At 34.1% G+C, this 16,602-nt stretch overlaps 1 protein-coding gene across 1 annotated transcript in view; it reads right to left on the bottom strand.

Moving 5' to 3' along the window:
* Positions 1-16,602, bottom strand: part of EFTUD1 (elongation factor Tu GTP binding domain containing 1) — an 81,091-nt gene that overhangs the window by 22,463 nt on the left and 42,026 nt on the right. Inside the window, exons 16-17 of the mRNA XM_010571934.1 lie at positions 5,198-5,329; positions 3,193-3,340 (exon numbers count right to left, since the gene is read on the bottom strand). Of these exons, the coding sequence (XP_010570236.1) occupies positions 3,193-3,340; positions 5,198-5,329 (280 nt within the window). The remainder of the gene's footprint in view (positions 1-3,192; positions 3,341-5,197; positions 5,330-16,602) is intronic.

Below are 16,602 nucleotides of genomic sequence, written 5' to 3'. Positions count from 1 at the left end.
ACTTAAAGGATGAATTACTTACATGATTGCATGGACATCTGTGAGGCTAATACAATGCATTCAGGAACACTCATACTTCAGCTCTACCTCATTCTAAAGCTAAAATATTTTGCTGTATTCAGTTTTAGAATAGCTACTACTCTACATCAAGCCTCAGTTTTAATTAGTAGTACCTACAGCTGAAAGCTAGTAGCTGAACAGCTGCCTGCAATAAAACAACCACAACTACTACCACCTGAAGTCATAGATACTGATATCCAAGCAAACACAGCTCAAAGTAACTTATCAGTTTTAATCTATCTAATTTAAGCTTTGAGAAACACCCAAAGGCTCTGTCTTTTGCACTGTGGACTACATGGACCTAGAAGCTCTAAAGCAACTTATTCAAAATACTTCACAAGTCTGGGAACAGTGATGATTAACATCAACTCTTATTTCTCTGTGATTGGTAATCTTGGCATTTATAAACCCCCTTTTATTAAACCTTGCACTAAACCTTCATATGAGGTACCATTAATTGCATAAAAAATTGCTCTGAACCAGATTATTTTAGAAGTTATTAGTCTAAACTCCAAGAAAAGTGCAACTCGAAGAAAAAAATAAAATTGAGCTAGGATTGTGTCTGGATTCTTGTTGCAACTAAGCATGAATAAAAGCTGCCAAGGGTTATTATACAGAAAGTGGAAGTGAAGCACTGCTTTACTCAGGCAATCAGCGTTAAGTTAACAGAAATAATTTTGTCCTTTAATCTGATAACCACTATTATAACAGTTTCATGATATAAAGTGATGCTTTAAAGTCAGCTGAAACATTTCAGGCATATCAAATGTTGTGACTGTTGGCAAGAAAGAAGGAAGAATGATTTACTACATTTATCTGACAGACTGAAAGTTCAGAGTTGTGTATCCTTCTTAACCACTCAAGAGGTCTAAGCAGGTTCATTACAACAGAAGGACTAACCAAAATTTCCTAAGTTCTGGTAAATTTTGCAGAGTGATAAAAAAGTTGCAGAGGAAAAGTAAATGTAATTGTAAGCTTTATCTCCATGGGACTTTAAAACCAGGAGATCTGTCCTTTTTGCAGTTTTTCCATGTACTTGTATTATACTAAAAAAAAACCCAACCAAACAAAAAAACCCCACTCCACCACCATCTTCATTCTCTTTGTTTCTCATTCTGAACAGGGCAATTTAATCCACTCATGCTAAGTATTTGCAATGCTCTTTGGACAGAAAGTTCTAAAAATTTCTATTATAAAATGCAGAAAATAAAACGTTCAAAGTCAAAAGATCTAATTTATTACTCTATTCAAAAAGAGCTAATTAGGAAGAAAAAAAAAATAAGTTTAGGGAAATTAAGCAGAACATCCATATTTAATCATTTAGATAAACATGGATGACCCTGATCTTTTATTTCTTTCCATGTCTCTTCACATCTTTGACAATAAGTATCACTTGAACATAATTTTCCAAATACACACTGGGAAAGCTAAAATTAAATATGTGCCTTTGAAAAAGTTTGATTAAAATCTTGACAGAGACAATTCAGTGTAGTTTCCACTCAGCAGAACCTCCTCAGTTTCTGTAATTACTCCAAAAATGTCAACTCTTCAAAACCCAGGTGACACAATGATAGATGCTAAGATCAGAATCCTGCCCCACTACTTCAAGTGCGACTTAAATATTTTGAACAACCTTTCCCAATATTTTGGGGGAAAAACACGTGGGTCACATTTTAAGGGTATTATACACTGTCTTGATCCCTAGTTCACAATTTGCTATTCCAAACTATGTGCACTTAGAAGAAGTTAAACATTTGTACAGAAACACACATTGAGCTAATACAACTAACATTTCAGACCACAACTTTTCCTCCTCACATTTTAATAGTTAACTGATGCAAGTTTACCACTGTCAGCACTCACATGGAATCCATGAGGAATGGTGCAAGACAGGGATTCCATTCTTCACTTTTCCTTCCACAAAATGGTGACAGAAGGAAAAGACAGTTCTTGTCCAACGAGCTAGTACGTTGTTTCTGCTTATGATGCTACAAGCACAGTGTGTTTATGTGCTTTGGTAGTTTGGAACACTGACAACATTTTCTTGAGGAATACAAGTAAGGGACACAAAATGGTCACTCTTGACAGTTTATAGCTCTCTTAAGAAAAGCCAAACCAGAAAAGGTTAGGAATGTAAACATAGGGACTTCTACTAGCTGCTCACTATAATCCTATTACCCCATCACACAGCTTTTTTTTTTTCTCCCACATTTTGACCAATGCCAATAATAAAGGCATTTATACATCTTGCTATGCAAACTGCCACTGAAGACAGGTGCAACCAGTTTTGCTCTATTTAAGACATTACATTCAAGTGAGGTGTATCAATAAATAATACTATGTTTTTAAAACAGGTAAAAATGTGTTGCACTAAGTTGTAATGAGGATAACCATTAAAGCACACAACTAATTTTACAAGTGATCCAGTCTAACTTCCATAAGAAGTGATTGTTGTCTGATATTAACCGGAATGAATATGGGTACAGAAGGAAGACAGTCAACCATACATGATTAGGTTTGCATTTTGGTTTAGAAAAGAAAATGACAGTAAATGCATGCGTACAGAAGTACCAGAAATTTTTTAGTAAATTAAGTTTTAGGAAAGGACTGTTTCAGACAACCATTCTTCTACCATTTGAAGAAACATCAGAAGATACTAAACGTACATACTTATGCTTGCAGAAGATACTGCTCATAAGAGAGCAGATCAACACTTAAAAAATCAATGTGAAGAGCAAAGGAACGGGATAGAGTGTGCACATACAATTTTGGCCTTGGTGCTTTCTAATTTTTGAGAGTTCATTTATCAGACATGATTGCCCTCACAGTTTTTATTTTGTACAAATGGTTCATTACATTCTTAATTGGACTCCTGAAGCTACTGCAATTTATCATTTCTACAAATTGCCTAAAAGGTGTATAAGATGTATAGAAGTGATGAGCTAGTAGCTTCTGCCCAACTGCAGGTAATTTTACAGCTACAAAGAGGTACATTTATGATCCAGTGGTAAAAATTGTTGGTGGATGAAGCTTCTATTTTATCAGAATATAAATCAAAGATATGCATCTGACAAAGAAATACAACAGACACCTACTGAACTAAAAATATTTCTTCCTCCTTGCCCCTCTAACCTTTCTTTCAGGTCATCCAAGCAACGCTGAAGATGAACTTCTCCTGCTGTCACTAGCACATGCTCTCCTGTCTCCTGGATTAAAACTTGGACACATGGATCAGCTTGGTTTAAAAGCTTCATTCCTCTGACCAGCTGAGGCATATCACCTGGCAAAATAAGGTATTATTAACAACATAATACTGAAGAAGGAAGAGGTGAAGTAGGATAGACTTAAAGTGAGCTACAGTAACACTCATTTTTATGGAAGGCTAAACACGAATACGTATGTTGGGAATACTCAAAAACTTTCAGCAAGGTTCTGAGGTCTTTCTGTGGTCTGCTTATGAGTCACAAAGAGTGGTATGGTTTAAGAACAGCAAATGAAGACATAAGGTATACTCATAATTTGTCACCAAGAATTTATGTACTGATGATAAAATTCACATTATACAATCATAACCATGGTACACATTTGAATGGATTGCACATTTTTGTTTTACATAGTTTTACAATAGGTTTAGTATACCAAGCTAGCTATTGACTATGACTACGTTATCTTGCTTCATATATACAATTAACTCCAGCTCATAAACAGCTCACAACTGATAAAAAAATTGAATGTTATTGATATGAATGACTAAAAATTTCAGGATTTCTCTCCTCATTTTCACAAATTATCAAGAGATATAACCTTTCCTATTTATCACAACTGTTTAAAGTCATTTTTCAGTAAATAACTGTATTTCTTTGCAATCTTTAATGGCTAATTGTAGCAACCTGTAAATTGCTAATGCTTAAAATGCTCCAAAGACACAAATAATAACATGTTAACTTTACTGAAATAAAAGCAAAAATGATTCCATATGGATTACTTAGAAGGCATAAGAGTGAATGAAGCACAGGAAGGATTTAAACTAGCTGGAAGCCACTGAAAAGCTTTAATGCTATTACAACCTGAAAAGGGGAAAAATCAGGAATGTGAGAGCTTTTCAGTGAAACAAAACACAGCTGTCCCTAAAATGAAGGTGTTTAAAAATAGTTGCCTTAAAGTTAATGGAGCATCTACAACCACAGCTGAGTCAAATTTGGCAGATTACATCAAAGCTATGCATAAACACCTCATGTCAGCAGCCTTTCACAATTAATACAATTTTAAAAAATTAATTATGATTCCTTTTTCTTATTTTACATATGGGGTAAAGAATACCCACAGGCTTTCTAGGAATGCATATTCATATTCAGAAGGAAGAGTGACATTAAACTTCTCATTCACTTGGAGGCTATTAAAAGAAATATGATATTGTATATTTAATGCTAAGCTTTTAAGGGTGTAATAGAAAAGTATCCTTGAAAACCAGACATAAAAGTAAATAGAATGTAGAAAAAAACAGAGTGTTAGTTCACATGGCCAACACAGTTGAACAAAGACTTTCAATCTTGTCAACAAATAGTTGCTAAGCTGTCCAATTGCTTTCTAAAAAACATGTGATATTAAAAGTATTTTGTAACTGAACAGAAAGCCAGTTATTTTGGTTCTACTAACACTGCAACAACAAACGGAAATTGGGCTGAAACTCAAATATAGCCAGAGATATACTACTCTCTGGTTGGGGATGGGGTTGGGGGAGATAGCAGTACTGCAAATTTGTACCACGAGCTTAATGATAAAGCATAAAAGAATGTCAGCAGAAGTGAAAAACCCAAAAATATACTTATCTTCACAGTAAAGGAATATTGAACCTTTAGCATCACATAATGTCTTACTTGTGGAATAGCTAAGTCTCACCATAAAGGGCACAACAAGCTCTTCTGTATCTCCTCACCTACTGAGATATGAACTAGCCAGCTAGAATTCACAAGGATAATAAAGTATGGCCCTCTAGGCAACATATATATTCATTTTATACTGGGTCAGTCTCTGATTCAGTGGATAGATCATAAACTAGCCAAATCACTAAGGGTGGGAAGCTGCATTGCTACCACATTGAATTTGCATTACCATTCCCATTCTCCTTTAAACTTACTTGGATGTTTCGGTTCAACAGCTACCCGAACAATCGGTGTAGCTTCAAAGTTGAGAGGTGTAAATGGTGGACAAGCTGGTGACGTTGACAGTGTTGCAGACTTTAGCACAAAATCTTGCAGGCCTCCTATTCCTAACAGAAATTGGAAAAAGAAAAGCAAAACAACAAAAAATCATTCACTTTCATATTAAATGAGACTAAAGACATGATCATCAAGCTAAAAAAAAGCTTATTTTATTCTAATTACAAAAATCAGATTCAAAAATTCCTCACTGTTCATATAAAATAGGTTAAAATATTTGTGCATAATCTGGGTACTCAAGTCTCTGGTGTGACATTTGATATTTAGTCTCACAGCTCCCATTGCATTCCCTCTGTATTTTAAAAAGGCATGTTATAACTCTGAAGAACAGAAGGGACATGAGGACTTTTTTCCCTTCTAATATATCCAATCCTTTTTTACAGCTCAGACTTATTTTTGGTGGTTTAAATTTAGAAAAGTTTAGACTGCAAGAGCCCTCCAATGGTTGTCTACTCCAAGCTCCATCCCAAAGCAGGGCTAACTTCAAAGTTAGATCAAGTTGCTCAGGGCCTTGTCCAGTCAAGTTTTAAAAACCTTTAATAATGGAGACTGCACAGCCTCTGTTGGCAACCTCCTCCAGTGCTTAATTACTCTTATTGTGAAGAATGCTTTCTTTTTTCTTCTTCCCACCCCCTCCCTCCCTTTATGCCCATTTGGGATTCCCCTGTTCTGCAACTTGAATCCTGTAAAATTTAATTTATCACATAGTAAGCTATTAATTCTAATCCTAATATATTTCATAGTGCTGGCAAGTTGGAGAAAACTGAGCTTAAATTGTAGTGATAAGAAAAAATACAGAAAAAAATATTAGCTATAAATCTGCAAAATAGCTGCTGTAAATGCATATTTAGTCTTGGCTGGTTGGCTGGGACATTTAAGACAATTTGAAATTATTGCTTTCAAATTCCTAACCAACAGGACATCATTCATAATTTAGTCACGAGCTATAAAAAACAATACCAGAACTGTTTGAGTAATAAAGACAACAAATAAAGCTGATATTGATACACTCACTTTTCCTGATTCTCCTTCAATCATAAGCAATGAACATTGCAGTACTTCTAATGGAGTATAAATTAAATGCACATGTAACTTATTATGAGAAAACCGAAACCTTTAGCTCATAATCAATACCTACTTAAAAATTAAATTCATATTTGTAGATTGCAGTATATTTGTGCTTCTTCCTCCTCATTCTCTCCTACATGCCCAAGTAGTGATAAGCAGAGAATTTCTTAACCCCAGCTCCCCATTATCACTGTAATACTTTTCCAGGTTCTTTTTTTGGCTTAGTCTTCTTTATTTGAGGCCAGAAACAGAGAGTCAGCTTCCACCCTATGAGATCATGAGGGAGTTTAAATTCTGAAAAGCCAGTCTGCTGCAGAGTTATCATCTGCAGAATCGGGCTGTTTCTACAGCTCTGAAGGCTGAATGTCTGGCTAGTAGGATATGCCAAAACCCAAAATGTCACTATTTAAGAAAATCTGCCTCAAAATAACTGGAAGCAGAACAACATTCAACGGCTTTAAATGCAGGATAGCAGATGCTACAAAGAAAATAAATCTGTATAAACTCTGTGTTGCACCTGACCTATGACCAGCATGTATTTCCTCTTTTTCACTTATTCAACATGTGGTTTGAATGAAAAACAAACGCTGGATCATCACCACCACCAGGGACTAAGAAAAGGGAAGGGTGCATTTTATTCTGATCTTCTCCAGCTGGTAAAAGGAAAATGATTTAGAGTGGGAGGTGAACAGCTTCTTTTCACAGTGTAACGTGAACCAGAGAAATCAAGTTACTAAATCTTACTTCAGATAGACTCGCTCTTAACACACATTACTGTACTCTTACTACCATAAAGAAAACAAAGCTCTCGGCTCTTTTGTTTCATGTTTGAAGGTAAAAATACATGAATTATACTAGCGTCTGGCAACAGTAATACACTAAAAATAAAAAAATCTGTCAGTTTTCATGAAAATCTGTTAGGCTTAAAACCTGAGTGTTTCAATTGCTTAACTGTGTGAGCTGGCATAGAGCAGCGGCTAGCCCTGATGAATCTATTTAATTTACAAATTCTTAGTAACGAATGTTGGCAAAAAAATCCATACAGATTAAAGGTTCTTGGACACTTTTTTGCATAATATGATTATGAGTAAGTAACTGCTTATGTATTTTCTGAATAATATTAGAGGAAGATGTAACATAACTAATTCCAAAGTACCACATGACATGTCAATGGAAGAATTCTAATTATGCTGATACATAAATCTTAAACCTATTTATTGTTCACCCCACTGAAATTTACACATACTACTTGAGATCACAGATCTCAAATGTGTATTAATACGTTATCTACTTGAATGGTCTTAGAAAAGGCACTCCAAAATTAAGCTTATAAATATGCCTCCCATCTTAAGATTGGTTTTGTCCTGTTCAGCCCTTGAAAAAAAGACATCATAACAACACATGCATTTTACTTCACATTTGGTTTTGTAGTACAATAATTTGCAAAAAGAAAGGGACCAAAGGTAAGAAAAAACTGCTTAAGCAAGGAAGGTGAGACAAACTACTGCTCCTTTGTTTTAGGTTAGCTTAAAGAATGAAATACAAAAAAGCATTGCAAGTATTTTTGAATAGTCATCTCTCAAAAAACAACCTAGTCTACAAAGTATGCAGTCTGTTACACAAATAAACATGCATGCCAGTAGACAGTTTGTTGTACATTGCTTTTATTTATTTATTTTTAAGAGAAGCTAGAGTTAGAAATGTCTACAGGAATTTTTAAACTTATTAACTTGATCAGGAAACTGCTTTTTATTAACTCTGGCTGTGGTGTGTCACCCACCTAATTTGTATACAAAAGAAAATGCTGAATTCTGACTGTTCAGGGGAGTGCGTAAACTTCAAAGACACAAGAGTTTATTAAAAACTCCTTATTAGAAATATCACATACTTCGCTATATACTGTGTAACACTACTTCTAACATTGTACTTGGTAGCAAAGCCTTTTCTTCCCAGTCAGGAGCCAAATCACCTTCACAGATTTTATAACATAAGGCAAAGAGCCATATCTACTAAACAGTTACTACTGTATTTTTTTCTTGTGCATAGTCCTGTTGAGATTAAGGGGACTACAGCATAGAGAACCACAAAGCATGCTATCCATGATGAAAAGTCAAGCCTACCAAGGGATACCATGTAAGACTTGATGGTAAGTGTGAGACTAGATTATTTTTTCTTAAATTCATCATCTAAATGCTTTGCTAATATTTTTGTTTTGAAAAAGCATTCCCACATACTACTGGTCACTAAAGAAACTCTGAACTCAAAAGTGTGTCTGAACTCAACTGGACTTGAATAATAATGGGCACTGAAAAATATCACTACCCAGGGCTCTGTCTATGTGCCAAGGACTTCACTGAAAGAAAGGTAATTTTATAAAGCTTAACACTCAGATGGAAACACCCAGACAGAGTAGCATTAGTTCCACAAACTTGATACCATCTTTAAAAGAAACAGGCAGGACTTCAACTATTATGTGGAGATACAATTTTAAAAAGATTACAAATTATCTCTCTTATCCTAACGAAGTCAATGCTACATATAATTGTTTATCAAACTGAATTTTGCTAGCATATTTTAACAGTATTGTCCACATTTATAGAAATGTAACCAGTTGCGTACTTTTTACATAGACTATATTCAGATTACTCTGACAAATCATTCACAGTGACCAACAATAAACACATTTCAAAGTATTAAAGTTAGTATTTCAACAGTAATTGTCAATTCGTAGGTTGAAAATAAGACTTCCTCTTAACAGACAAGGAACTCATTAAAAGCCTGTGACATAATGTTAAGACCGACCTTCCAAGTTTGGTTGGTTGTCATTTGAAAGTAGACCAAATTATGGTGTGTATCAGGGAGAATTATTACACAGATGGAGATTTACAAAAGTCTTTCTTTTGTTGAGTCTTTTCTATTACTTGCCCCAGAAGATAAGAATACTAAATCAAGTATATACCTACTTGTATCACCAGCGTTTTTACCACATGACGGAAACTAAATGGTAAAAATAGATAAGAACATCACGACTGAAATTTTCAAAAGCAGTAGGAGATTTAAGACAAGTCTCCATTTACTTTTTGCCTCTATGTCTTGCTGGTAACCACTACACGTTAGACAATAATTTTGCTGCCTTTAAAGATAAAGTACACTTTTCCAGCTGAATTCAGCCATAAAGATCTGAACACATAATAGATCAATTTCAAGATATATGTAATTAGTTTCCCTTGATGTAGAAAGATTTAGCATTTAACATTCTTTCAAGATGCAAAAATGAAGCAGACACCACCACGCATAACATTTTCAATCAGATAAGGAAATAATTTAGTTTGCAGTGTGAAAATCAAACAAAGAAGAATGAAAGCTGTTTAATTTTAACTTCTGCCACATTGTTACTAGCCTCAGCACATTAGTTCAGTGGATCTTTATCTTCTCTCACTGATGATATCACCACTTAAGAATCCTTGGCTGCTTTGGAATGGAGACATGTCAAGCTTTGGACTAACACTGTAAGGAACTAAGTAAAGCAAAAAGCTAACGTTAATCTTCCCAGTAAGGCTCTGTCCCCACTGAAATATATCACTTCTTATCAACATTGTTTGTTCAGAAAGATTAAGACTTTACAATATGCAAAGCCTCCTGGTTTAAATGCTCCATGCACTGCACTATGTATCAGTGAAGAAAGACCATGCAAGCTCATTCATAATTCATGTAAAGGAGGTGTGATGCAAACTTTTGTAAATCTACACAATCTGAAATCTTAAAACAAGCATGTGCCTTTTGTTTCAAAGGGAGTGTACAAACAGACTAAGACCTCTATAATTTTCTTTGGACAGTAATACAAATACTTTTTTTTTCCTCCCTAGTGAGAGACATTTGAAAAGAAATATTTTTAAAAGGTGCTTTAAAAAACACATATGAGAAAATAAATTCACAAATCCACCTTAAAAATATGATTGGCTCTTAGATGTTCCCACATTCTCCTTAAAGTAAATAGGCTAAAAGCCAACTAAAACAAACAGAAAGGCAAAATGTATTTGCCAAATAATATTAAAATAATGAAAAAAATAATGAAAATAACTCCATATCAATAATCACTCTCCTTCAAGCCTATCCACAGAATTCTCCTTTTCCTACTATCTACTATATGCCTAGAAAAAGATTATACCATTAGCACACTGTTACCTATTAGGGTGACTAATATTGGTTCACTGTTTCCATGTACACTTTAAGCATCAGCCCCCATCCTTCCATTACTATCCCTAATTTAAAAGAAAAAAAAAGGTGGGGGGGAAGATTTTGCAAGGGGAAACTGGCTTTTGGTAGGATCTAACTCGGTTACAGTAGTATGCCTTTTATATTTGAGGAATCTTAAAATGTTTTACAAATTACTGGGATTAATGATGGTAACTGTAGGGAGTTTGGACAAGTAGCTACTATGGCTTAAGAATACCTTGTATTATACATTTATCGCCTCAGATTTTAAGCATGTTTGTCTTGAGTCTCATGGGCACTGCATAGAGATATCCGAGAGCAAAACTTGACCTTTCTGTATTAGAAACTGTTTCTGGAAGGGAAGGGAATGTAAATCAAGACACAGACCACATTCTGGTTGAGATTTCATCAACTTTTTCCATAATACAGACCACATGTTAGCACAGATTGCCGGTGAGCCTCCTCTTCTCATCTGTAATTATGCACTTCCCCCTCAATTGTTCTTACTTGCTTCTGAGGCAAATGAAATTGCTTGTATGGAAAACAGAACATTGTAAAGTATGTGCATGATTTCAGCTGTTCTCAGTACTTTCCAATATTTTACAGAAAAAGTTAATTCAACATTTTCTTTTGTATTTCATTTCCTCTTTCCCAGTGTGGTTTTTTTTTGAGCTGAATCTCCAAAAATCACCAGTGTCCAATAAACTGTAGAAGCCTCTGTCCCAGTTTTTTCATGAGTTTCAATGAAACAAGTTCTACCTAAATATGTGCTAGAGATTAACAAGCAGAAACTAATTGAGTTCCTCAATACAAAGGTGTTAAGTTATACTTTTATTGTAAAACTTTACTTTTAGGTTCACAGCAGTTTGAGGGCAAATTGAGCATAACTTTCTGATCAGATGAGAGTAAACTCAGCCATATTATTAATAATGTTGTGGCAAAATCCCCTCTCCCCAAGGCACACAATCATGCAATAAGACATTAAATGCAATAAGCAACTTCTGACACAAGAAGCACCTCAGTATTTCACTACTGAATCATCAAGTAGTAAAAGATGAAAAAGTACTAGGGGACCCCATTGAGTTCTTTTAGGAAAAAGACTAGCAGTTCAAAGCTGTGTGCTTTTAGAAGAACTGCAAGGAAAGCAATAGTATTATCTAATAGCATGTTCCACTAAAATCTCCTATTGCAAGATTACAGTTTCAAAGAGGATTGCAAACATATATAATGAGTAAACAAGCATCATTTATCTTCTGCTGAGATTCTTTGGAAAAAAATACCATGTATTTGATTAAGTACTTAAACTGCATGATAACATACATTTCCTAACTGTTGATTGAGTTGACAATTGTAATTATGAACTTTCCTATACTTTTCTCAGACTAGACTAAAAACGGTTTCAAGGAAACTATAAAAAACCCCTTTCATGAAACAGTAACATCTTTAAAATTATAAAGTGAATGGATAGAGATCTACCTGCACTCAGTCTTTGTGAAAAAGCAGAGCCCAAAGCTGAGTCAGGAATTTGCTTGGTAAAATACAAATTTACCTTAAAGTAAATAGAATTAAACCAAAGCCAGTTAACATTCCAAATCTGACTTCTGGGTTTATAAATAGGTCTAGTCAAAATGAAATATTGATTTCCTTAAGTTGCTTAATGATGCAAATAAATATAGAAGATGAAAGTATTTCAGATAATGATGTTTTTCTTATGCTGCAAAATTATTTCATTTGTCATGCCATAATAGTTTTTGGAGCTCAAAACTAAAGTAAATGATCCTGACTTTTAAATATATATGGGTAAACTTAATTTTAGCACAGAAACTCAGAAAGTTCATGCTTAGATCTGTAACTCACCCCCATTCCTCTTTACATATTATGAAATCAATGCACTTGTAGCTTCACAAAAAAAAGAAATATGTAAAAAAAACCCCAAACTTTACTCCAATTTAAGCTACTTTAATCTTTTAACTGTAAAGCATTCTTGATAAAGGCACTAAATGGTACCTTTTGTGGTTTTATAAAAATTTTAGTAGTTCTACTCAGCAGTATACATGTAATATACTTTGCCTGAGCCCGCACATTATAATTCCTTTCCACACACAGGCTCAACTTGACGTGACTTGAAAGCAGCAATACTGATCAACAGTAAATATGTGGACAGATCTTTGCGCAATGCTATCACATAGGCACTAGAAATCACTTCAGTTAGCCTGTACATCAAATCAATGCTTCCATTACTGCATGCAGAAAGCATTTAGTACCATACAGACTCTTCAAGGGTTTCTAAAACACAAACCAAATTTTAGATTTATAATTACTTTAAATAAATGATTTTAATTTGACCTGACAGCAACACATCTGAATTTACTTAATCTTTTTCTTAAATGACCACCAGAACTTCAGAGGCAGTTCAGCATGGTTGTTGTCCCAGACAAATGGAATTTAGGAATGGTTGTTTCAACATACTTACTTTGATAATCTAGAAGTCCTTTGAAATGCTGATTTGCTGAGTTTTTTAGTAGTAGTAGTAGTAAATGTGCTTTTGTAAATAAATTAATGAAATTGCATATTGAACTGGAAAACAGATCAGCTGAATTCATATGGAAAATTCTATGCAAGGGAAAGAATTTTACCCAGCAATCCTCTAAGGAAAAAGAAAGCCTTCTAGACAACAGAGTGTTAACTACACTCTCTAAAGAGAGTAAGTTTGGTTTTTTTTTTTTGAGATGAGAAGTGTCTCACAGGTGTAGCTCTTTCCAGGAAGCCTCCCTACTTTGTCCCACAGATAAACACATGCTAGTCGTCTACTGATGATTTCTACTGGTTCAGTGAGAAAAGTATTTAACAAAAACCAAAAAAGTTCTTTTGTTTCTAATTCCTATATTGAAACTCTCCAAGACTTCAGCTATAATGTTGACATCTGCCTTGTAGAAGACAGAAAAAGATGGGCTACTGACCCTTCATAAAGCTGTTTTGTACATAATTATAAATTGATAATAAATCTTATGATAAAAAAGTCAACAAAACCCAAGAAAACATCGAAGTGTTTTTTAGAATACTTTAGTTAGGCTTGATATATTAATATCTAATTAAGTTTTGCAAAAGGAACATATACTAAAAGACCCAAGATTCTTCACCCTCAAAGTAGCAGAAGAACAAGACAAATATCTATGTTCCAGCAGTCCTCTAGCAAAAACACAGTTTACATTGCTTATATTTTGGACATTAAAGTGGAGAAAATTCAAAATCTTTAAAAAAAAACCTCTCTGGCTCACTGAATATATCATAGAAGTTACATCAGAAAAAAAGTAGAGAAATTGTAATTCTACTCTTTTGTAGGACCACTATTAATAATGTTAGCTTACGCACACATGCTCAGTTCTGGATATCTACTAAAATGGGATCCTATTTTCTTAGGTCAGTAACATAAAAAGATTATATATCAGAAGTATTAATCCAAACAATCACTTCTCACTTCACTCTATTAAAATGTTTTTAAAATATTTCGCCCACATTGAAATGTACATACAACTTGAGAAGGCAGGGAAGGGGGAAGCAGCAGCCCAAGGCTGAGGGGAAGCATTGATTCAATTGTGCTCTATCAGATTGAACATGAAAAGTGTTTAACATTAGAGGAAAGGAGATGAAGGAAAAGCCTTTCTATTTAAAAATGTAGTAAAGTTCAATATTTATTTTTAAGTAGACACTGGGAAGACATAAAACCCCATACAATATTTCAAAATTTTTATGAGAGTACTTGAGGTAAGATGCGAGTGAAGATCTAAAGTTCATTAGGGTTTTGAGCAGAATTGCATACTGGATTCTTTTAATGTCTTGACCAAATGCTTCCCACAACAGAGCAAATAACTAATCTCAGCTAACAGATCAATAACATCAAATGATTTCTTCATAAATCAGACTAGTTATAACATAGTCTACCAACCAACCAACCACTAAGAGAAAATGTCATTTTAGGTTTTATTGAGTTTTAGTAATGTGTCCTGAAAATGGGCAGATTTCATGTATATACTGTTCTCTTAAATTGAAGATTATAAAATATAAGTAACATCTGTTATTTCCCAGAATCAATTATAAGTGGTGTTAAAATTAACGAGGCCTTCAGGCACTGATCTTGCAAGGAATTAATTTTAATCTGTAGAAGTCTTGGAGGTTTTGTCATGTTTGCCTAGAAAAATCCACATGAACATATTGCTACAAGTTCTGAATTACATATCCTAGGTACATGGGGAATTTAGAATCTACTACTAGAAGTGCCAATTACAAAAGACAACAGTTATTATAAAAGCTTATTAAATTTTGACCACCCTTGTGCTGATTTTAGAATTTACTTAACTGTAGAATCCCAATATACTTGATTTGCATTTCGTAAGTTAAGAAAAGAATGAGGCCTTCATCATTCAATACACCAGGTAAATGCAAAGATAGACTAATCAGTTACCAGGGTATCTCAGACGTCACAAGTAGAAGCAGTGTACCAACTACCAAATGTAGTAACATTGTACATCTGTGTATTGCACAAACGTGTACAATATCTTGTGGGAAATGCCCTACTGAGTCATTGACCATTTATCCCGTTAACTTGTAAGACATGCAAGTAACTAATTAAAATTCAATTTTCCAAGACCTGACCCAATGCCTAATGCTCTCCTTTAAAGGCACACATACGCCACCCATTACATCTGCCTATAAGTGATTTCTGCTTGCTTATTTTGTTGCCTTGGGAAATATGGCTTTAAGTGTTCTGAAGTACCATGAATAATGGATCATTTCAGTCTACATTATGCAGAAGTTGATGTTTATTTTAAGTACAATAATTTTCAAGAAGGATAAAGAATAATATAAAATTTTACTTCAAGCTAAAATAAACCTTTTAAATAGCTCATTTTTAATTACAAGCAATAATATTTTGGGGAATAATTAATCAGAAGAAAGATTCTAACAGAGGAAAGCACCTTTCCAATGGCTCGGTTAGGACTATTAGACATAATGGGTGTACAAACAGACGGCATGAGAGGGAACAGAGGATGCCTTAAACACTTGTTATATCAGCAGCCTAGGAAGTTACTGATAATGAGTTATTTATCATGGCTCCACTTTAATAGCAAAATAAATTCCAGAATAAACAGAAAACGCATTCAAATAAAAAAAATAAAGAAGTTACTGCCACACAAAAACCTATGACTGGGCCATTGATACTGATCTTAGATTAAAAGGCAGAGATATGCTCCAAACACATCAAATAAAATTTAGCTGGAATAGTCACAAATTTTTAGTGAAAAGTAAAGGCGGAATTCCAGGAAGTTATTTCAAAACACACACATTAATCACTGACAAAAGTACCCAAGAAATACAAAATTCTGGAGAATAAGTTCTGCTAGCCCTTCATTTTTCTGATTAAAATAGGTTTTTGTCACAGCAATTAAAAAAATTCTTATTTTTCCACAAAATTAGAACGATTTAAATCCTGAATTTTACAAGTCAGCTTCACATGAAGTAATTCTGGCAGTCTGCATCTGTGCAAACTAAGCATACTAAAATCATGTCTATTTAAAACATAAAAAGTTACCTAAAAATTAAGACTGCTACTCCTTATCCCCCCTACCTTTTTTCCACAAAGGAAAGGAAAAAAGACTGCCGTTTCTCCCCTAATTTCTGATTACTTCAGTTAATGTATCACTGAGAGTTACTACTGTAATTCGTAGTCCATATAACATTGACTTCCTAAAATATTGCAACATATTAACTTTTATTAGCTCTAGGTCAAGAAGAAAATGGGAGAAAATATACACGTCATTCCTAAGATACAAGAATTCTTAAGACTAGTGCAGAAGACTGCATAATTGAATTGGGCTTTAAAATGTTCCTTTATTTCAAAACGGAGAAAATAAATTAAATAGATCTAATTTTGATTTTTAATGCCCCCTTGCAAAAAAGTAACTAGTAAGATTTCATTTTATTTACATCCCATCAGTCTACATGCAATGATCACATCCCCAACATTGCTCTTCTCATTTGT

This window comes from Haliaeetus leucocephalus, unplaced genomic scaffold (genome assembly GCF_000737465.1).
Source record: "Haliaeetus leucocephalus isolate CR32 unplaced genomic scaffold, Haliaeetus_leucocephalus-4.0 Scaffold339, whole genome shotgun sequence".
Classification (NCBI taxonomy): domain Eukaryota; kingdom Metazoa; phylum Chordata; class Aves; order Accipitriformes; family Accipitridae; genus Haliaeetus; species Haliaeetus leucocephalus.
Note: the sequence above shows the minus strand (reverse complement) of the source record. Positions and strands in the feature narration are given on the sequence as shown.